This window comes from Brassica rapa, chromosome A03 (assembly GCF_000309985.2).
Source record: "Brassica rapa cultivar Chiifu-401-42 chromosome A03, CAAS_Brap_v3.01, whole genome shotgun sequence".
In the NCBI taxonomy this organism is placed as follows: Eukaryota; Viridiplantae; Streptophyta; class Magnoliopsida; order Brassicales; family Brassicaceae; genus Brassica; species Brassica rapa.
In genome coordinates this window covers 1,807,046-1,830,377 of record NC_024797.2, presented here as the reverse complement: position 1 = coordinate 1,830,377, position 23,332 = coordinate 1,807,046, and the positions used below count along the sequence as shown (strand labels likewise).

The 23,332-nt window shown below is 37.6% G+C and overlaps 5 protein-coding genes across 6 annotated transcripts; 4 read left to right on the top strand and 1 right to left on the bottom strand.

The window, feature by feature from the left end:
• The first annotated feature begins 1,097 nt into the window (after positions 1-1,097).
• LOC103855865 (protein DETOXIFICATION 28) lies at positions 1,098-9,790 on the top strand. 2 transcript variants are annotated; one of them, XM_018657471.2, is made up of 9 exons: positions 1,098-3,574; positions 3,644-3,931; positions 4,290-4,543; positions 4,637-4,723; positions 4,964-5,020; positions 5,175-5,413; positions 5,486-5,604; positions 5,691-5,780; positions 8,874-9,790. In XM_018657471.2, exons 1-9 carry the CDS (start codon positions 3,308-3,310, stop codon positions 8,907-8,909), a joined length of 1,437 nt encoding a protein of 478 aa, XP_018512987.1. In that variant the 5' UTR covers positions 1,098-3,307; the 3' UTR covers positions 8,910-9,790. The 2 variants fall into 2 exon arrangements, with proteins under 2 accessions (XP_018512987.1, XP_009131157.1); XM_009132909.3 differs by lacking the exon at positions 8,874-9,790 and adding an exon at positions 5,875-6,036 and having other exon boundaries at positions 1,115-3,574.
• Positions 9,791-10,483: 693 nt separating this feature from the next.
• LOC103855864 (protein DETOXIFICATION 28) lies at positions 10,484-14,339 on the top strand. Its single transcript, XM_009132908.3, has 9 exons — positions 10,484-10,825; positions 10,905-11,192; positions 11,430-11,683; positions 11,780-11,866; positions 11,954-12,010; positions 12,138-12,376; positions 12,456-12,574; positions 13,423-13,512; positions 13,601-14,339. The coding sequence occupies exons 1-9, from the start codon at positions 10,559-10,561 to the stop codon at positions 13,655-13,657; spliced, it is 1,458 nt and encodes a 485-aa protein (XP_009131156.1). The 5' UTR covers positions 10,484-10,558; the 3' UTR covers positions 13,658-14,339.
• LOC103855863 (histone H3.2) lies at positions 14,306-14,976 on the top strand. Its single transcript, XM_009132906.3, has one exon. It carries the CDS (start codon positions 14,376-14,378, stop codon positions 14,784-14,786), a length of 411 nt encoding a protein of 136 aa, XP_009131154.1. The 5' UTR covers positions 14,306-14,375; the 3' UTR covers positions 14,787-14,976.
• Positions 14,977-15,270: 294 nt separating this feature from the next.
• LOC103855862 (ATP-dependent RNA helicase DEAH12, chloroplastic) lies at positions 15,271-21,119 on the bottom strand. Its single transcript, XM_033286893.1, has 4 exons — positions 20,145-21,119; positions 18,675-20,039; positions 16,803-18,582; positions 15,271-16,711 (listed from the first exon to the last, which is right to left on the bottom strand). The coding sequence occupies exons 1-4, from the start codon at positions 21,018-21,020 to the stop codon at positions 15,465-15,467; spliced, it is 5,268 nt and encodes a 1,755-aa protein (XP_033142784.1). The 5' UTR covers positions 21,021-21,119; the 3' UTR covers positions 15,271-15,464.
• Positions 21,120-21,260: 141 nt separating this feature from the next.
• LOC103855860 (40S ribosomal protein S6-2) lies at positions 21,261-22,927 on the top strand. Its single transcript, XM_009132903.3, has 6 exons — positions 21,261-21,394; positions 21,464-21,528; positions 21,832-21,889; positions 21,967-22,075; positions 22,157-22,429; positions 22,531-22,927. Exons 1-6 carry the CDS (start codon positions 21,389-21,391, stop codon positions 22,767-22,769), a joined length of 750 nt encoding a protein of 249 aa, XP_009131151.2. The 5' UTR covers positions 21,261-21,388; the 3' UTR covers positions 22,770-22,927.
• Positions 22,928-23,332: the final 405 nt, after the last annotated feature.

The window sequence follows — 23,332 nt, the reverse complement described above, 5'->3', positions numbered from 1 at the left end:
ACATTAACTCGAACTTATGTTGCTTCACGTCATCATCATCTGGATCATCTTCGGCACCATCGTCTTCTTCATCGTCAACACCACCAATGAACACCATCAAAGCTTTAAAAACTTGCGGAAGTTTTATTTTAGATCCCTAAGAATCGAATGCTCTGATACCATGTAAAGTATAATAGAATATGTATATTATTGTGTTGTGTTTGATAAGAGAATACAATATGCATATATATAGTGGTAACATTAACATAATGCTAACACTAGATAATGCTAACTTTCCTAAACACTTAATGTAAATATGCTAGAATATCTTGAGAGTAACTTGTTCTTCAAATCTTTCCTTTTAGTCTTGATGGTCTTCATAGGTTTCATGATCTAGGTCCGTAAGATACATATCTTCCGGCCCAACATATCTCTAATAATTTCATTTATTTTCGTACTTCGCTATTTGATCTTTCAAATTTTTATGATATTCACGTGTGCAATGTAATTATTGATGGGAACTAATGGAATGCTATTGCTGTGTAATTTACCATTTGAATGGCTTCATATGGTTTGTGTTAAATCAAAGGCTAGATTAATAAATAAATTTCGTTATTCTTTCGTTTAATCAAATTCTTACAACTTGCTCATGTACTTCACCCGAATAATACAGTCGTGCATAGCTACACATCGTTGTCAAATAAAAGTAAAATCTATGATCATGCATGCCTTTTGGTACATATTGACATGAGTTATATGACCCAATTAGTTCCGCCCAGTAATGTTGCTGCTCATAATAAAAATATAAATTTTCTGAGTTATTATCGTTTTGCAAAAGAATTTATTTATTTTTGAACATAATTTACAAAATTTAAAATAGGTTACTCTCTTCCGTTTCATTTTAATTGTCATTTTATGTTTCTGTACATATATTTTAAAAAATTAATTTTACATATTTCAAAAATAAAAAATCATTACCTATACAATTAAAAAAAATCATATTTCAAAAATATGAAATAAAAAACATATTTCAAAATTAAAAAATCATTACCTATACAATTAACCATATTTCAACCAATAAAAAAATAAATTATAGAATATTGTTAAAAAAATTTATATTAAAATTTTAAAACAAAATTTATTTTGAAACAAAAAATTTAAACTACGACAACTGAACTGAAAATTGAAAGAATAATAAATAAATTTATAATACAGACCATTTTGTTAGTTTTGTTCATCTGTGAAGTGTTTGTTTTTTTTTGGTTGATTTTTGTCGGTGTGAAGTGTTTGAACAACCATATGTTTTAACATCTTTGTTCAACCACATGATTAAATAATCTCCTAAAATACTTGGATTCTAAATTGTCTATCTGAAAATTACCAATTATTACCTAAAAAGTTGATGGCATTGATTTTCAACCAAAAAGTCTTTGGTCCGGTCCCATCTTCCGTCCTTGTCTTCTTTTTGGCATCACACCATCTCCTTACAGTGTTAGACTTGCATATCAAAGCAAAAATGTAAGGCCATATCAGTTCAGACAAGTAATCGCTCTGAAATCTTGAAAACTTTCTTTGTCAACCTCACCTTTCTTTTTTATATTTCCCCTATCTTGTTTTCGCTAAGTCTAATTCTGGTTAATTTTGTCAGCTTCATTTCTCGAACTAGCAGTCATTTCAATTATCAACAACCTCAGACTAGGCTTCAACTATTAATGCAATTTCGGGATTATATTATTATATGGTTTGATCACTTTGATGTATGGCAAGTGCATTATAATGCACCAAAATTTTGATTTTTACAACAAACATTATACGGTTGGGCCCAAAAATATTTAGGGAACATGTTGGTAGTGTATTTGCAGCGATATTGGATCATTGTGTTTTTATGCTGCTCGTATCCGGTTTGTAGTTTTTTTTTTTTTTTTTTGACCAATGGCTTTATCCGGTTTGTAGTTTGTAAACCGAAACCTAAGCAATGGTGTAGTTGGTGAGAAATATGCATGCTCACGTCTCCTTTATTCTTCTCTGGTTTTGCAACAATTAATTTATAAACGTGAAGTGACCTACTCTGTACTGAATAATAAACTCTTACTTAAAGACGAATAAAAATCAAGATAAAAAGGAGTTGTTAGATAGATCCGTCACAAGGGCCAGTGTGTGCTCGCATGGCATATAAAACGAGGGAAATTGAGTTGTTTATATAAGCCAAGGATATGGTACACATTAGAGTTAAAATGAAATAAAAGAATAAAATGTTTAAGTAATTGACTCAGAGTGAATCATTTGAGCGTTTATAGCTACTGCGTTTTGAATAACGAGATTGGATGTCTTTTTAAAGCATCCATATTGGTAGTTTTCACTAGAGACAAAGTTTCTCAATAAGTCGAAATGACTTTAAATTTTATATTAAACACTCATTTATCACCGATTAGTTTCAAGTTAGAAATCAAACTAACTTAATAAGTAATATAGTGTTAAAATTTAGTTCATACAGCTCAATGTAATCTATGTGGCTCAAAGTTGGTCCATTCCAAATATTCCAAGATTGATGTTCAAAATCTCGAATAACCGTATTAAAGACAAAATCTCCCACATCGATCCGGTTTAAAATTGTCCATCGGTCATTGTTCGAATATTCAAACATTGATGCTCAAAAAACCATCATCTTGAAGAGATGTATTAGAAGAGATGTGTTAGAGACAAAGTCTTCCGCATCAGAAATTTTGAAGAGATCTCAACTAATATATAATCAATTCATTTATCACCAATTGTTTTTAAGTTAGAAATCTATTAGATTTATAGTTTTTTTATAAAAAAAATTATCAAAAAATGATAATAAACAACTATATTTTTTGTTCTAGAAAAATGAAAAGTGGAGAAACTGTCACAAGAGTTTTTTTTTTATTTAAAAACTCTTAGTAAATGGTAAGAGATTTTTATCCCATTTGTCATCTTTTTATTTATAAAATAAAATCCACTATCAATTTCTAAATATATAATTAAAATTTTAAAAAATCATTAATATTTTCTGTTGAGAAATCTATTTCGAAAATCACCAATGATATTTTCAACATATACACTAAAGGAATGAGAATATTTTAAAAACAGCATTTCAATAGAACCCAAAATTAAAACAGAAGAATAAAACTTTTTTAACTTTTTACATCTCGACTCTTCTTTTCCACGTTTTATTATAAGCATTTTCAGTGTTTGCATATGTATTTATTATATCAAATGGAGGCCTCATGTATTACAGGGCACCTTATTGATTACATATCTACTCTCATCTACTCTTTTATTCAACTTAGATTTTTTCAGAAGATAGGCAATGGGAGAGAGAGACGACGAAGCAGAAGGTGTAGGGATGGCGATGATTCCTCTACTAAGGGATCAACATGAAGTGGAGAAAGACGGAGATATAATGGTGGAGACGAGGAAGCTATGGCGTATCGTTGGACCAGCCATATTCACCAGAATCGCAACCTACTTGATCCTTGTTATCACTCAGGCCTTTGCCGGCCACCTCGGCGAGCTCGAACTCGCCGCCATCTCCATCATCAGCAACGTCATCGTCGGCTTCAACTTCGGCCTCCTCGTACACACACATAAATCATTTTTGGCTTGTATTTTTTTTTACTTGTAACTATATAAGTTTTATAAGCAGCTTGGAATGGCGAGTGCGTTGGAAACGCTATGCGGTCAAGCGTTTGGAGCGAAAAAATATGACATGTTAGGAGTGTATTTGCAGCGATCTTGGATTGTTCTCTTTTTGTGGTCCATCTTGCTACTCCCTATGTACTTCTTTGCAACTCCGATTCTTAAGTACTTTGGCCAGCCTGACGACATCGCTGAGCTCTCCGGTACTGTGGCGCTTTGGGTTATTCCTGTCCATTTTTCATTTGCCTTCTTTTTCCCTCTCAACCGGTTCCTCCAATGCCAGCTTAAGAATATGGTACTTCCTTTCTCTTTGAAAATATGAATTTCTAAGTTTTCACACATATTAAAAGTATAATAAATATTTAGAACAATTTTTTTATTTATTTTTACTATGTACAAATTTTTTATTTATTTTTACTATGTACTTTTAAAATTATCAACCTATAATATTTAATTTAAATATTTTCAATAAATACTTTTTAAAAAGTTCACAATTTATTAATATCACCTGAAAAGATGGAAAACTAATCCTGTAGAATAAGAAAACGGTTTAGAAATATTATTTTCCCGGAGCGGATGGAATATATATATATATAAAAAAAACATTTTTAGCCTATATAAGTTAATATCTCTCTGACTGACATTAACACCAGGTGATTGCGATTTCGGCTGGAGTGGCACTTGTAGTTCACATATTTGTGTGCTGGCTTTTTGTATACGGTCTTAAACTTGGAGTCATAGGGACCATGGCTACTGTTAATGTGTCATGGTGGCTCAACGTCTTCATCTTATTTACTTACGCCACTTGTGGCGGTTGTCCACTCACTTGGACTGGTTTCTCCATTGAAGCTTTTACCGGGCTTTGGGAATTTGCTAAGCTTTCTGCCTCCTCCGGGATCATGCTTTGGTACTATTCATTAGATCGTTTCGCATTTTTTTTGTTTGGTTTTGCAATTGAAACACAACTTCTTACGGTAGATCTTTTTGTTTATCGAGACAGCTTGGAGAGTTGGTATTATAAGATTTTAATTCTGATGACTGGAAATCTGAAAGATGCAAAAATCGCTGTCGACTCTCTGTCTATATGGTACGCTAGATATATATTAGGGTTGATATACTATATAGTAAATATCCAGACCCGGCTCTTATATTATGTAGGCCTTGTGCTGGAATAATGCTTTTTACAAAAAGTTAGTTATACTATTGTAGATATAATTATTAAGACCCTAAACTATGTGTTTTTAATAAATCAGGATCCTAATTTTTATGTGAAATGAGGATCCATATTTCTTAACCATTTTTTCACAAGTACAATGTCCATGGGCAGCATGGCGATAAATGGATTGGAGATGATGATTCCACTTGCTTTCCTCGCCGCGACAGGGTATGACCAATCTCTCTCGATGTTTTGTTTTGTTCGCCTTATACTTTTTCTTTGATAAAATTTATATATCAAAAAATATATATATATATCTAGCCATGCATTATAGATATGACTACTTTATGTCTTTATATATATGATATACCTTTCTTGGTAGCGTACGAGTGGCGAATGAATTAGGAGCAGGCAATGGAAGAAGAGCAAGATTTGCAGTGATCATATCAGTGACAGAATCGTTCATCATTGGTTTAATATTTTCGGTTCTTGTAGTATTTCTTCATGATCAAATCGGTTGGATATTCTCTTCAAGTGAAACCGTTATAAAAGCAGTCACTGATCTCTCTGTCCTTTTAGCCTTTACAATTCTTCTTAACAGTGTCCAACCGGTTCTTTCTGGTACGCTACGAAACAAAATTAATTTATTTGTCATTCCATAATAAACCGAAGTGATTTTTGATTTTTGATTAGGTGTTGCGATTGGTTCGGGTTGGCAATCATTCGTGGCATATATAAATTTGGGATGCTATTATTTCATCGGTCTTCCACTTGGATTTGTCATGGGATGGATTTTCAAGTCTGGTGTCAAGGTAAACGCCAGCTTTTTTTAATAAACTCTAGATTTGAAGGCTAATTTCTCTCTATATAAAACATCTATTGTGATTTTATGTTATAGGGCATTTGGGCTGGTATGATATTCGGAGGAACCGCAATGCAGACATTGATATTGATTTTTATTGTTATGAGATGTGACTGGGAAAAAGAGGTAATTCAATTTTTATTGCTTTGATTCACGTATATGGTTTATTTAATGCATCTCTTCTCATGCAGTTGTTTCGACGTTTATTTCATATTTGTAGGCACAAAAGGCAAGCGTCCGCGTTAACAAATGGTCGATCTCAAATTCAGAGGGAAGACACTGAAGATTTTATAATTTGTATACAATTATAAAAAAAATCCTTTAATAGAAAATTATACAATTGCAAAATAAATATATATTTGCATGGAGCATTTATATTCCATAAAGCTAGGCCGTGGTGTCGTGGTGAGCGAGTAAGAGCATCATTAACCCTAACAACTCATTAGGAGTGCTTAAATTTTTTCTTTTTTTTTTAGTTTTTTTTTCTGACTGAAAAAAAAAAAAATTAAAAAGTGACCAATAGCGGGCCGCCACGTGTCGGTGGGGCCCGCGAACAAAACAAAACAACGACGCTTAAAGAAGCATCAGAAGCGCTGGTGCTTCTTCTTCTTCTTCTCTTTCCTTCTTTTTTTTGATTAAAAAATTGCTAACAACTCCTTAAGCAACCATGGATAATGATGGTCTAAAGCACATGCGATATCATTACATCACACATGGTTAATGACAAGAAAAATGATATAGTTTCATATATTTTCGATCCTATATTCTCATATAGAAAAAGTTTAGTTACAGTACACCAATGCACTTACCTATTTCAGGCGTTAGGTTTTGATGATAACTTTTGATAAATCTAAGCATATTGTAGACAAGTTTAAACGGAGAATATACCACTTGGAGAGCTGTAGATCTACAATAACTTTTTTACAGGAGGATAAAATTATGATTAGATTTTTCATTACTCCGTAAGAGCATATGCATCATTGAACTCCATGGAGAGTTCACACAGTTTTCGAAAAAAAAAAATTAAAATAAACAAAAGAAGTGAACCTGTCTCTTGAGAGTTCACTGCACTGAATCCGGGTCATCACTGCGCGGGCTCCACGGCACGTGGCAGCCCGCAATTGGTCCGATTAATTAATTAATTTTTTTTTTAGAACGAAAATCAAACAGAAAAAAAAATATATATATACTTTGTGAACCCCTTCTATGGGGTTCACTGATGCAGATGCTCTAAGAATAAAGCGGAACAGCTTTATATAGAATAGAGAACTTTTATACATGATAGAATAATATAAAGGTAGAATTAAGTTGTTGAATCCATGACATCAAGCAATTTGGACGTTAGTTGCATATAAAACGTTGGAAATTAAGTTGTTGATCAAACACAAAGATGCATATATATGGATTATGAAAAAGATAAGTAAAAGGTTAAATAATTGTATTTCCACTACTTTATGGTTTCAAATCACAATAGCTGATTAGAGAATGTTAAAAGCCCTTAGAATATATGTCAAAAAAAGAAGAAGAAGACCATAGAATATGTGTGATTAGTGTAGAACCGAACCTACTGAAAAGACGATATATATGCAACAAACAGAATAGAAATCGAATGTGGACATATAATGAATTGCAACTAGCAGTCTAAGGCACTATTTCAAATTTATTGGCAGATTAAATTTCATGATACTGTTTCCGGGGATTGTTGCTCTATATATATCATCACGTATCTGCTCTTTTATTTTATTTATTAGAATCTTCCAGAAGATCAACGACGGGAGAGAGAGAGAGACAACGAAGAAAAAGGTGTAGGGGAGGTAAATATACATTGCATTCCCATTAGGGGTTCACTCCCCAATCTCTCATATTTTCCAAAAAAAAAAAAATATTATAATATTTATGAACCATAAACCTGTTTGCGTGTTTCACATAAGTGCCTCATTGTGAATCTGTTTCATCAGTGTTTCACGGACCCCACGATACGTGGCGATCCTTCGGTTATTATTTTAATAAAAAATCAAACAAAAAAAGATAAAATAATAATAATCAATTATTATAGCCCCCCTCCGTTTCACTTACACTAATAGGAATGCTTTTAGGGTTTACTAATCTAAGACTTAGTGTTTAAAGTTAAAGAGTTGGGTTTTGTGGATGAGTTCAAATTTTTTTTCTTTTTAACTATTTTGGTCATTTTATTTTTTGAGGATTATTTTTACGATAAAATTTTAAAAATATCTATTTGAGAGAATTACCCATCATTATTTGATTGCTTGTTTTAGTAATAATAAGTTGCTCCAAAATATAATGACTTAATATGATTTTGATATTATATACTAGTGTTTGGTAAACTATTTGATATTTCTCTGACTAACGCTACTATCAATCAGGTGGTTGTCGTTTCTTCTGGAGTGGCACTTGTAGTTCACTTATTTGTGTGCTGGCTTTTTGTATATCGTCTTAGACTCGGAGTCGTAGGGACCATGGCTACTGTTAACGTGTCTTGGTGTCTCAATGCCTTCATCTTATTTACTTACGCCACTTCCGGAGCTAATGAATTAGGAGCAGGCAATGGAAGAAGAGCAAGATTTGCAATGATCATATCAGTGATAGAATCGTTGATTACTGGTTTAATATTTTCGGTTCTTGTAGTATTTCTTCATGATCAAATCGGTTGGATCTTCTCTTCAAGTGAAACCGTCATAAAGGCAGTCACTGATCTCTCTCTATCCTTTTAGCCTTTACTATTCTTCTTAACAGTGTCCAACCGGTTCTTTCTGGTATGCTACAAAACAAAATTAATTTGTTTGTCATTCCATAATAAACCGATCGAAGTGACTTTTGATTTTGGATTAGGTGTTGCGATTGGTTCGGGTTGGCAATCATTCGTGGCATATATAAATTTGGTATGCTATTATTTCATCGGGTCTTCCACTTGGATTTGTCATGGGATGGATTTTCAAGTTTGGTGTCAAGGTAAACGCCAGATTTTTTAATAAACTCAAGATTTGAAGGCTGATTTATCTCTATATATAATATATTGTGATTTTATGTTATAGGGCATTTGGGCTGGTATGATATTCGGAGGAACTGCGATTCAGACATTGATATTGATTTTTATTGTTACGAGATGTGACTGGGACAAAGAGGTAATGCAATTTTATTACTTTCGTTCACGTATATGGTTTATTTCATGCAATTGTTTCGTCGTTTTTCTCAAAATTGGCACAAAAAGCAAGCGTGCGCGTTAACAAATGGTAGATCTCAAATTCAGAGGCAAGACACTGAAGATTGTATAATTTGTATACAGTTGTAAAATAAATACATATTTGGAGCATATATTCCAAAACAGGAAGTTCATCTTTTGATATATAGATGTACTAGGGAAGTAATCCGGAAAAGACGAATAGTCCGATAAAATCCAAATCCGAAGAGTTGACGGACATTTAAAAAGAAGATGATTAATCGATTCCACTAGACCAGTACATCTAAGATAACTTCTATCAATACCCAAATGTCTATACATGAGCCTCTCTGGCGGCCACACAGCCTGAGATTTGATGATAAATTTTGATAAATCTAAACATATTATAGACAAGTTTGAACGGACATGAAGGAGAATATGATGATTTGTAAAACCACTTGGAGAAAGTTGTAAATTTATAATAACATTTTAAAAGGAGGATGAAATTATGATTAGATTTTTCATTACTTCGTAAGAATGAAGCGAAACAGCTTTATATAGAATAATGAACTTTATACATGATGGAATAATATAAAGGTAGAAAACTAAGTTGTTGAATCCATGACATTAAGCAATGTGGACGTTAGTTACATATAAACGTTGGAAATGAAGTTGTTGATCAAACACAAAGATGCATATATATGGCTTATGAAAAAGATAATTAAAATTGTCTAAATATTCGTATTTCCACTACTTTGTGGTTTCAAATCACATTAGCTGATTAGAGAATGTTAAAAGACCATAGAATATATGTCAAAAAGAAGAAGACCATAGAATATGTGGGATTAGTGTAGAACCGAACCTAATCAAGACGATACGCAACAAACAGAATAAAAATCGAATGTGGACTATAATGAATCGCAAGTAGTCGTGTAAGGCACTATTTCAGATTTATTTGGAATGGTGAATTTATATACCGTAAGTGCAACATTATCAACAGTTGTTTGAAAATTGTAAATCGAAAGTTAACCCAAAATTCAACATTTTATTAAAGTAAAACGAAGTGTATATATGTATATATATTATAAACCTCCCTCATTTTCCTAATATTTAGAGAGATTGAAACGAGTGAATAAATTAAATTGTACTGATCTAAAACATTAATTAATATTTTTAAGATTCTTTTGAGATATACTTTTATATGTTTCGCAAAAAGTGTCATTTTATATTTTATTTTTATTTTACAAATAGTGTAGTTTGTATTCATATACATAATTCTAAATAAAATCAAATTTTCACAAAAAAAAAAATTGAATTAATTAGAAAAGATAATTAGTGTATGATAAAGGGTAAAAATTATTCTAAAATGATTTTAATATGTGTCAAAAAAATCAAATAACATTTTTGTGAAACAAAGTGCGTAATAAATATATATATAACAAATGGACGCACCGCATGTGGTATCAACTATATATAGACTGTATTAATAAAAATGCTTCATATGAATTTGTTCAATTTAATCTATTGCTAGTTTGCTACTTTCATCGTCTTGATAGAAACCACACATGCAGCATGCATATATGCTATTCCTGGTTAAATTGCGACAGAAAAATAGATTATAAAAAATGACCGCAGTGGAGTCTCCGCTCTCCACTCAATATATATATATGCTTTACCCCCATATACTCTCCATCACTCTAGTCCGCGATTCTTTACTTTCAAGAAGATGGCAAAAAGAGACGATGAAACAGAAGGTATAGAGAAGTCGAGGGATCAATATGGGGAGGAGGAGCAAAACGGAGACATAAAGAGAGAGACATGGATGGAGACGAAGAAGCTATGGCGTATCGTTGGACCGGCCATATTCGCCAGAATCTCGACATACTCGATCTTCGTCATCACTCAGGCCTTTGCTGGCCACCTCGGGGAGCTAGAACTCGCCGCCATTGCTATAGTCCAAAACGTCATCATTGGCTTCAGCATCGGCCTCTTTGTATACACACACGCATATATATAAACAATTTTTCTACCTTATAATGTATGAAAGAGATTAATATATTAACTACATGCAGCTTGGAATGGCGAGTGCGTTGCAGACGCTGTGCGGACAAGCGTTTGGAGCGAAGAAGTATGACATGTTGGGAGTGTATATGCAACGATCTTGGATCGTTCTCTTTTTATTTGCCATCTTACTCCTTCCTGTGTACTTGTTTGCGTCTCCGATTCTTAAGTTCTTCGGCCAGCCTGAAGACGTTGCCAAGCTCTCCGGTACCGTGGCCTTTTGGACCATTCCTACTCATTTCGTGTTTGCCTTATATTTTCCTCTCAGCCGATTCTTGCAGTGTCAGCTCAAGAATAGGGTATGTAACTACATCAAGATTTGAAAGGTTGTAACGGAAGGGGCGGATTAGCTCCTTGATGTTATTGAATGAATGAAGTCTCGCACCTATTTTTGGAAAAAATAATTAACTAATATATAAAGAGCAATGATCAATCAACTTATCACCAATTAGTTTAAGTTAAAAATTTATTATAAACAGGAACTTAACACTTAACGATTTTAAATGTGTTTTGTTAATATCCTCTTACTATACCAGGTGGTTGCACTTTCTTCTGGGGTGGCACTTGTAGTTCACATATTTGTGTGCTGGCTTTTTGTGTATGGTCTTAAACTTGGACCCATAGGGACTATGGCTACTATTAACGTGTCATGGTGCCTCAATGTCCTCATCTTATTTACGTACGCCACTTGTGGCGGTTGTCCACTCACTTGGACTGGTTTCTCCATTGAAGCTTTCACCAGACTATGGGAATTCGCTAAGCTCTCTGCTTCTTCTGGAATCATGCTTTGGTATTGATTCTTTAAAGTCCACTTGTGTCACACTTTATCGAGTTTGCTTTACATATCGAATACAACTTCTTACTGTGTCTTTTTGTCGAGAGACAGCTTGGAGAATTGGTATTATAAGATTCTAATAATGATGACTGGAAATCTGAAGGATACAAAAATTGCTGTCGACTCTTTGTCTATATGGTACGTCAAATATATAGTTTTGAAGACTGGTATATATTATATGTGAATTTCTGATCAAGTTATGATAACTTCAATTTTCATCGGCAGCATGTCAATAAATGGTTTGGAGATGATGATACCACTTGCTTTCTTTGCCGGGACCGGGTAATCAATCTCTTATATTTACTATCACCGTATAGATACTCTAGTTATGTTCATGTCTCTAGTCAGACTAGTTCATGGCTTATAAGTAGTACTCCTTTGTAAGTTTATACTTAACTTGGTTTTGTAGCGTGAGAGTGGCGAATGAGTTAGGAGCAGGCAATGGAAGAGGAGCAAGATTTGCAATGATCATATCAGTGACAGAGTCGTTAATCATCGGAATAGTATTTTCGATGCTTGTAGTATTTCTTCATGATCAAATCGGCTGGATCTTCTCTTCAAGTGACACTATCATAAAAGCAGTTAATGACCTTTCTATTCTTCTAGCCTTTACTATTCTTCTCAACAGTATCCAACCGGTTCTTTCTGGTACGTCACAAAAACAATCTAATTTCTTTTGCTATGACAAAATAAACCGCTCAACACTTGTGTGGTGACTTTTAATTAGGTGTTGCTGTTGGTTCGGGTTGGCAATCATTCGTGGCATATATAAATTTGGGATGCTATTATTTCATCGGACTTCCACTTGGATTTGTCATGGGCTGGATTTTCAAGTATGGTGTCAAGGTAACCCATATTATCTTCCTTTTTTATATGAAATTAGCAAATTATTGCAAGAACACCTCCAATGGAGGGTTTTTAACACAAGTTTCCAAAGTTAAAAATAATTAAAAATGCAAAAAGTTAGGAAAAGTGTCAGAAAAGGTTCTAAACTTATGTGTTTCAAGGACCTTAAAAAATCCCACAAACTCATGTGTCACTTTTATATTAGCTCAAATTTAAAAAGGTAAATAAAAATTAATTGCTTAAAGTAATTGTAATCAAATATTAATAATTTATTTTTTAGATACTTAATGAAGTCCCAATGGTTGTGGATGCTCTTAAGAGCATCATTATCGGTAAAATGCGTGATGAGTTCTAAAAGAAAAAAAATATTAATATTATAAAATTATAACTATCTATTTGCTTTTTAGAATATGTTGATAGATTAACAAGGTGACACCCGCTCTTTAGTTTCTTGATAGGTTCCAAAAATCTGTGATTTAAGAACTTTTACATTTTCTCATTCATGTTTTTTATCATTTTATCTTTTCTTTTAATTTGTAAAACTCCTCCAACAAACTACGGTAATTGAGCTACTGTAATAGCATCATTAACCCTAATTTTTTTTTTTTTAGTTTTTTCTCTGATTAAAAAAAAAAAAATCAATCGCATGCTGCCACGTGTCAGTGGAGACTGCGAATAGTGCAAGCAACATATACTTGTGATGCCTAATTAAGCACTCCTCTTTCTTCTTATTCTTCTCTTTCCTTTTCTTTTTAATTAAAAACAATCTAAGCACCCCTTAAGCACCTTTGGTTAATGGTGCTCTTAAAGCTCTCTATATCTTGCTTATATTGTTATTGTGTTGATAGGGCATTTGGGCTGGTATGATATTCGGAGGAACCGGGATTCAAACACTGATACTGATTTTTATTGTTATGAGATGTGACTGGGAAAAAGAGGTACACTAATTTCTACTATTGCTTTTGGTTCACATATATGGTTAGTTTTCATGCATGTCTTTTAGTGCAATCGTTTCGTCATTTGTAGGCACAAAAAGCAAGTGTGCACGTTAAGAAATGGTCTGTCTCAAACTCAAGAAACTGAAGATTGTATCAGATATATATAAATTACACAAGTGCACATTCCAAATATTTAGATCATGTCGATCGTGTGAAACATATTATCATATATATTTTTTTTTTTGAACATCTATCCTATCGTTTCAATGACTCAATCTTACATGATTGGTTTATTGAAATGGGCAAGTAATAAGATGGGTGTATGAACATGGTTCGCATTTGGATAAATAACACAATAATAACATAACATGAATCGCAGTTTCAATAATATAAAAATATAATCACAGTTTTATATTTTTTTTAATACCAATCTGATATTTTAAAATATTTAAAATAACATTAATAGTTTTATAAATCAAAACTTAACTCGTCTGAGAGGCCCAACAACACTGCAGCCTACAAGCTAAAAGTCTCATGCGACAGCCTTTACCATGGAAAAATATATGCTGTTTTTTTTTTTGTCGAAAAAGGTCGGAACAATCTAAAAGTCATTCTGATTGGTTAATTAATAAATGACGCGGATATCAAAGGATACACAAGTTATTCTGATTGGTTACATAACAATTGACGCGGATAGATAGATGCAAACAATCTCAACCGTCAATAATCCAAAAGATCCAACGGATCAAAAACAAACACATCATCTCTCGCTTCAGTATAAAAAAACACATCCCATCCTCACTTTACGCACATCAATTCACATTCTCTCAGAAACCAAACAGCAAAAAGAGTAATAAACCCAAATGGCTCGTACCAAGCAAACCGCTAGAAAATCCACCGGAGGAAAGGCTCCGAGGAAGCAGCTGGCGACGAAAGCGGCGAGGAAGTCGGCTCCGGCCACGGGAGGAGTGAAGAAGCCGCACAGATTCCGTCCCGGAACCGTCGCCCTTCGTGAGATCAGGAAGTACCAGAAGAGCACCGAGCTTCTCATCCGCAAGCTTCCCTTCCAGCGTCTGGTCCGTGAGATCGCTCAGGACTTCAAGACGGATCTGAGGTTCCAGAGCAGCGCCGTCGCGGCTTTGCAAGAGGCTGCCGAGGCTTACCTCGTTGGGTTGTTCGAAGACACCAATCTCTGCGCGATTCACGCCAAGAGAGTCACGATCATGCCCAAGGATATCCAGCTCGCTAGGAGAATCCGTGGTGAAAGAGCTTGAAGACTTATCTGTCTTTGTCTAGTTCGTTAATGTGTACTTTGATCTATGGTGAATTTTCTAAAGGTTTAGTCTTTGTTAAGATAGTCTTTAAGGTGTTCGACGAAATACCTCAATGAATATGTTCTCTTGTTTAATATTATTGCCTAATTGTCTTTGATATTTATTTTCTATTATGTGTTTAAATCAGTCACTCGTTTCTCCTTGTTTATCAAAAATCGCAATGTTACAAACATTGAAACGTTCTGATATATATAACACAACACAGTCGTTACTTAAGTTTAGTTGTAATCTCCATTTAACCGGTCTAACCAGTGAAGATGGCAGTCGGTTTGGAATAACCGGGTCTTGGTTCCTTCTTCTTCTTGATAATGCGAAGAAGTTAGCACTGAAACTGTTGTAGGAATATGTCTTCAACTTCCAATAGCAATATCATCACCATCCACAGCTTTAACTTGAATTGAGTGATGTAACAAATCAGATCTAAGACTAGTAACAAAAACATTTCATATTATGGCGTCAGGTTATGATCTAGTAATTGGTTAAAGAAGGAATACTACTGAAGCAGAGTATCTCGACATATGTACACATGAACCAAACCAGATGTTACATAATATATAGATTACAAGGACTTAGCTTAGAGACTAATTTTACACATTGAAGGGGTCCGGTTTTCAAACTTCAAAGCAAGGGGATGCCGAGCTCATCGAAGATTCCTATCCCACCATGGACCGCTCTCAAATGCTCATAACAAGGTTCTTGATGAGTGAAGAAGTCTAAGCAAACCCAGCAGATATGCTTCCCACACCGGCACAGCAGATGGTTACACCCATCGGATTTCTCAATCGTCGACTTGCAAAACGGACACTCCTTCACGTTCTTCCCCTTCGCCCAGTCTTTCAACGACATGTCAGGATCTTCTTTAAACAGTTTGTACCTCTCGCAAGTGATATACGGGTGATACTCCAGGTGGCACCTTCTGCACGTCTCTGCGTTACAAGCTCCGCAGATGAACGGCTCCCCTGACTCTCGAGGACCAACAGCTACGCGGTAAACGGAAGGGCAGTCAGGAGTGGAGCAGAACCGGAAGTTACCATCGCTGGTTGTTACAAAAGAGGACAGGGAGGCTTTGAAGAGCTCGTCTAGCTTCTCTTGTGATAAGAGCGCTCTCATATCAGCGAGTACTATCGGAGCTCCACAGTCCGTGTGAGAGCAAAGAATGGGAAACGCGTCGAAGTTTCTCATCGATGCCTCGAGCTGTTCCAACAAACAAGCTTTGCAGAAGAGGTGCGAGCATCCTTCTAGAGAGTATCCATCATCAACCTCACACAGGCAGATGGGGCATTCAACTTCAATGTCATCTGGTTTTCCTCCCGGTTCACTACCTTCCCGTGCAAGTTCGTAGACGATCTTTTCTACTTCCTGCCTCATCTCCACGCTCCCATGAACCTGAATAACATGGTACCGCGTGTTGAGCTTGAGATCCACACCGTTTACCTTCTCCTTGATACCTTGGAGATCCGGACCAAACCGGTTCACAACTTCCTTCATGAGGTCAGGACGTAACTGAGGACCTCGGAGGCGGATTTCGAGCTGCTGCCTCTCGTGATAGACCAGAAGCGACCGAACCAGTTCTTGCTCAGCCGCAGCGATCTTCTCTTCTGATCCACAGATGCGTACTGTGAGACTGTGCCTGTCTAGTAAAATGTACGTTTCGGTCTCGTGTTGGATCCTCCGCATCAGAATAACGCCGTCTCTGGAAGAAAGATGCTGCAAGACCCTTGGGGTTAAGCCTGGATGGTTTATGGGTCTTCCTCTTACGAGTTCTTCAAGAGATCTCCGCATCTCTGAGATGGGTTTTGTTGCATAAGCAGATATTCTAACACGGTAAGCACCACCATGTGTTGGCTCCAGATGCCAAGTACCTCCTACAAATATATATAAGAGAAATATCAAACCTATGCTCAGAAGTAGTCAGATAACACTGTAAGGTTATTACTATTAGGTGGTAGAAGTTACCTCTTTGTCTCTCGAAGCTTGTTAACTTAGCATTCAGTTGTCTTTTGACTATGTTGTAGACAGAAGCAGGACAGATTATGGAGCTCTGAAACTTTTGCTCGCATTTGATCTTCTGCCATGAAAGGCATCCAGGTAGCACCTCTCCATCTAACTCCTCCAAAGCTTTCGCGGCTTCCAAGTGTAATCTTCCATCAAAAGTAATCAACGCTCGCATGAAATAATCTGTTTCTTTTGGTTCAAAAACTTTGACTTGGACGCAGTTCGGCTCTGGACTGCTCGATGACATGCACGCAAATATCCTCTTATGCAGCATATCTGCACAGACAGTAGGAGGTGGACTCCGCACGCTCTTTCTTCTCAACAGGAAAAATTCCAAATCTGTTCTCCCCGTGTAGAACTCCAAAGCATCTAAAACGTCTGCTTCCACAAGACCTGAGTCAATATTAGTAATCAAGACTGAATCACTGAACCTTTGATCTGTCTCAAAGCGGGCGTATCTTGTTCCTATCACAATGTCAGAGGTCCCATTAAATACGCTGTGAACATCACCGGATGGGCACTTAAGAACGCCTCTGCCAGTGCTCTCCCTTTGCGGCCAACGAATCATAGCTGTAACAGAAGGGAATGAAGGCATCTTGAACATTCCTCCCCCACCAGTTGCCAGCGATGGAAACAGTTTAAGCACCGATCCGTTGAAATCAAATCTCTGAATCTCTGTTGCCTTCATAGCAGATTCCGGAGTAAGAAAGGTTATCCTACCCCACTTGTCCTTCTCATCACAGTCTTGCTTGTTCCCAGCAAACTTGTGAATAGAGCAGATACACACATCGATTTTCCTCTCCAGGAACCTCAGAAGCTCTCTGTCATCAACAAAACTGTCGCCGTAATAAAATACATCGGCCGTCAAAAATCTCTGATCAACTTCAAGATGCTTTATCTGAGCACCAGAACCAAACAGTGCCATAGGTACTTGTCCCCGGCCATGGTATATATACTTCTCCAAGCATTCGTTCCGCATCCACTTCTTCTCACACTCCAATGCATCGCTCACCAGGGCCGAGACTTTGTCCATGTCGTGGGGAGGTGCATACAGTAGAATCTCATTCTGATCGACATCAACTTGAATACTAATCCTTTCATCCACACAAAGCAACCTGGCACGAGAAACAATCGAAAGCAGACCACAGTTAGATTTCCCACAGAATCTTTTTAGCAGAGTGCTGCTACAACCAGCCACCTTTTCCACTCGGAGCCTCCACTCATCCATATGAGACGCATCAAAAGGTGGAGGTGGATCAAGCAGAGACAAAGCCTCAAAATCGAACGAAGTTACACATACCAAGTACTGGTCGACAATTGATAGCAGCTCACCGAAAACAACCCAAGTTGGCTTCTGTCCAAACGCTAGCAATGAACACGACGGATGCAACTGAACTTGTTGACCAGTCAACGCCACCTCGTACCCAAGCTGATCATAGCCAGTGTACATCGCCACGTTTTCAGCGAGAGATGCAAGTATAACCGTTTTCAAACGCTTGTCGTGTTTATTATTATTACCCTCGGTTGGATTCCAAACCCAGTAACTTGGACTGACAAGAGAAAGTTCTCTCTCAATGCATATCTCCAGCTCCTTGACTGTGTCTTCACATCTCCTCATTGATTTGGCATTTAGGCTATTTTCCCAGCACCATTTATTTCTTCTCTCTCGCGGCAGAGATGCCCACTCTTTGTACACCGAAAGAAGAGTGAACAGGTCTCCATTAGGGTTGCAGAATTGCACCTTGAAAAATGACAAAAGAGAAAAACTTCAGAATCATTCTATGGAAGCAAAATATCATTGTAGCAAAATTAACCTGAAGCTCAGAATCATACCTTTAGGCAATCAGCTTTCATCTTGTCATCAAGGCTGCCAACTCTGCAAAATATACTACTGGCATTAGCCATGACAGCAGCGAGAACAATCCCCTCTTTGCCCATTCTGTGTCTGAAGCAGCCTAATATTAACTTCCCAAGCTTTGGCTCCAGACCAAGCTTGACTAAACAATGCCCTTCCTGTGTTAACTCAAGAACACCATTCTTCTCAACGACAGCACCCAACTGAACAAGATTTTTGACAGCCATAGCTATGGCTTCAGGGACAGGCGCATCAACAAAGTCAAAATCCGCCACGCTGTCCACACCCAGAGCAAGAATCCTCAAAAGCGCTACACCAAGATGGACCCTCCGAATCTCAGGCTCCTGGTTGAGATTCATCGACTCAAACTCGTGCTTTGAGTAGAGTCTGTAACATCTTCCTGGCTCTGTCCTTCCAGCACGACCAGCGCGTTGCCGAGCTGAGCTTTGACTGACTCGGCAAACCCTGAGGATGCTCATACCCGTTCTAGGTTCGTATTTACTCTCTTTCACCATCCCGGAGTCGATCACATACTTGACACCAGGAATAGTCAGAGAGGTCTCTGCAATATTTGTGGCGAAGATCACTTTTCGTTTCCCGGGATGGTTCTGGAACACCCTAAACTGCTCCTCGAAGGAAAGCTTCCCATGCAAAGGTAAAGCAACTGCAGATGGAGCTATAAACCTCTCGCACGCCCATTCAACCTCTGCTTGGGAAGTCAAGAATGCAAGGATGGTTCCTTCTTTCTCTGTCTTATGCACTTCCACCGCCTTCTTAACAACATCATCAGCATATGGAGCAATACGTCCGGTACCAGAACTCCCTTCTGCGTCACTCGGGGAATATATAATCTCCACCGGAAAGTTCCTTCCGGTGACACAAAGAATCCCACAGCCAAAGAAGTAGTCCGAGAGTTGGTAAGCATCCGCCGTGGCGGACATGATGACAAGCCTTAAGTCAATTCTTCTGCACATCAGATCTTTAAGCAACGCCAGAAGAAGGTCCGTGTTCAAGCTTCTCTCGTGAGCTTCGTCAATAATAACGCATGAAACGCCAGGCAAACTCCGGTCTTTAATGTAGTGTTGAAGCAGACAGTTATCAGTCATGAACACGACTTTGGAACTAATCTCCTCGGTGGAAGAGAAAGCTGGAGTGCAGCGGACAGAGTTCTCCTCGTAGCAACCATTGCTTTCTTCTCTGACCCGATCAGCCAATGTCAAGGCGGCAATTTTCCTTGGTTGTGTGCAAACTATTGATTCAGTAGCAGCAACTCCGGAATCAGCAAGGAACTGAACTAACTGAGTGCTCTTCCCTGAACCTGTTTCTCCAATCAATACCATTACCTGTGATCACAAATAAATGAATTAAAAATGTCCAAACACATATTCATTTATACAATGAGGAGGAAACTAAGCCTTAGCAGCTTGATATACAAATCTATACACTACCTGTTCGCCATGAATCCTCTTCAAAATATTACGACGGTAAGCATAGATAGGGAGCCCATCCTCTAGCCTACGACACTCCCTGCGGATCAAACTATGAATACGCGGCCAATCATAGTCTCCTTCCAAACTAAACACAGCCACGTCATCTTTTTCTCCATCTCTTCCTTCAAGAAACCTCACAATACTCTTCATACCATTCTTAAACTCTTCAAGGCGTTTAACAACCAAGTCTCTCTCCGCCTCAATAGCCTTCTTTCTCTCAAAAGCCTCAAGCTTTATACCTCTTTTAGACGAAAAGGACTCAACTTGACGAGTCTTCTCCTCTATCTCCGCCCTCACCTTCTTGACGCAATCTCCGTTGTCCAGGATCGAAAGCACGTGACCCGAGAAGAGACCACGAAGCCTGTCTCTAAGCTCCTCCATGTCTGACGGGACGGTGACATTAGCAACAAGCTCGGGGACCAAAAGGGTTTTCCCCTGGAGGCGGTACTCCCAGAGCGCCACGACGGCGGAGAGCGCGTCGACCCACTGACGAAAACTGAAACTTCCGGCGATGCATCCGAACTGCGGCACGTGGACTGACTCCTCCGGGATTCCGCAGAGCGAAGCGAGGGTGCTGATCACTTGCTTCCTAACGGAGAAAGACGGCGACGGCTCGGCGGCGGGGGTTCTCGGGTGGACAAGCTGGACGATGAAATTCGGCGTCGCCGGAGGCCGATCGCGTCTGTAATTTGGCGGGAAACTGGAGCTAGGGTATTGTCGGTGATTGAGCGGCGGAGAGCGAAAGTTACGACAATTGGTCGAAGCTGAAGGTAGCGATGGGTGGCGATTAGTCGCCGATCTTCCACGGTAGGCCGGAGGAAGTGAACTCTTCATCGGAAGCCAGTCTTGTGTGTGTTGTTTAGCAAAGTGAGAGAGACGAAGAAGTTGAAAAAGTTTCAGAGGGCAGTGAAAAGGAAAACACTATTTATAATTATTTTGTTTCTTTACTTTTTTATCAACTTTTTCTAGAACCTACTTATTTTGTTTTACTTCGAGAGATGAAAGAGAAATATACTTGGGCCTTATAGGCCCAGGATGATGAAGCCCATATATTTGGGCCGGTTGTAATGGTACTCATCTGTTTCCAGTATAAGTTGGCCATGTGCGCATTTCCACAAAACCCTAGCCGAATTGCGCCGCGAGATATATATCTTCATCTTCTCTCGCAGGAAGCTCTGTAGTGGCAGTTTCAATCGAAGACGATGAAGGTATCTCATTCTTCTCCGTCTTCTGTATTCTCTCTGAGATAATCTGATTGATTTGGTTTTGTTTCGCAGTTCAACGTCGCGAATCCTACCACTGGTTGCCAGAAGAAGCTCGAGATCGATGACGATCAAAAGCTGTAAGATCTTTGAATCCTATCACATCGTCTTCTCTACAGATTTGTTTTGAATGGTTATAGATTTAGGATTAGCTCTTCTGTTACATACATTTGTCTAATGAGTGTAAATGTGGAACATATCCTGAACTTGTGACAGTTACTGTTTTACCTAGTAAGAAACTGGAACTGCTGTAATAGTGAAATTCGATGTCTGTGTGAATCTTTGATGTAATTACTAACCAGTACTGAATAGATATGAACGTTACATTAGTGGTACCAGTAGAGAAATGATTTTAAGTTTGATTTTTCGTTGTTATGTTGCAGCCGTGCTTTTTACGACAAGAGGCTCTCTCAGGAAGTTAGCGGTGATGCTTTGGGCGAGGTGATAATAATGTCTACTAATATTTTTCATTTTATTTATTTCTCGTCGAAGTTGTTATTGAGATTGTCTGTTTGCAGGAGTTCAAGGGGTACGTTTTCAAGATCATGGGAGGTTGCGACAAGCAAGGTTTCCCAATGAAACAGGGAGTTCTCACCCCTGGTCGTGTCCGCCTTTTGCTTCACCGAGGTGCTTACCTAATAACATATGTACAGCTTCATTATTTGCTCTTCTTTATTTCAATTAACGTTATCTTGTTTGTGTGAATAGGTACTCCTTGTTTCAGAGGACACGGAAGGAGGACTGGTGAGAGGAGAAGAAAGTCTGTCCGTGGTTGCATTGTCAGCCAAGATCTCTCTGTTCTTAACCTTGTCATTGTCAAGAAGGGTGAGAAGGATCTTCCCGGGCTTACCGACACCGAGAAGCCAAGGATGAGAGGTCCCAAGAGAGCTTCTAAGATCCGCAAGCTGTTCAACCTCGGAAAGGATGATGATGTCAGGAAGTATGTCAACACTTACCGCCGCAAATTCACTAACAAGAAAGGTAAAGAGAGAATCAAAAACCAAAACCAAGATCTTGTGGTTTAAGAAATAAATAAATGGTCTCTTTATCTTTATTTTCCGTGGGGTTGTAACTTGTAACAGGTAAGGAAGTGAGCAAAGCCCCCAAGATCCAAAGGCTTGTGACTCCTTTGACACTTCAGAGGAAGAGAGCTAGAATTGCTGACAAGAAGAAGAGAATCGCCAAGGCTAACGCTGACGCAGCTGATTACCAGAAGCTTCTTGCCTCCAGGCTCAAGGAGCAGCGTGATCGCCGTAGTGAAAGTTTGGCCAAGAAGAGGTCTAGGCTCTCTTCTGCTGCCGCTAAGCCCGTTGCTGCTTAAAACCATTTTCAAATATCAAGAGACTTCCTTCTCTCTAGTCTGTTTCTCGTCGTATTTGGACATGTAAACGCCGTTTTGAACGTCTCTTTTTTTTTTGTTTCTGCTTTGTGTTAGCTCTTAAACCTTCTATTATATCAAAGTTTTGAACTTGTTTGCTATGTGTTGATTTTTTTATCTATTTTGGAAACCAATCCATGAATAAGAACAGCTAAACAATTCAGACCAAAGTCAATCTGGAACTCCAAACAAGCAAACTACGAGGACCGAAACGAAATTAAAGATGCATTGAAACTCTTCGTCAGTGTAATCGTATTGGGTCAAGGCCTTCTAGTTTCGTTCCTGAGGCCCATTTCCTAACGGTGTCGTTTCAAAAGCGATTTGATTCACCAAAGCAAATTAGTAATCTGTTAGTTTACGCTAGTAATAAATATACAGAAAAAGTTGATTGACGTCAAAAAGAAAAAAGTTGATTGATTAAAATATTAATATTTTAGATTAAATACTACGGTGAAAAACAAGTTGACAAAAAAAATGGATCCATTTGGATTCGGATGAAATTACAA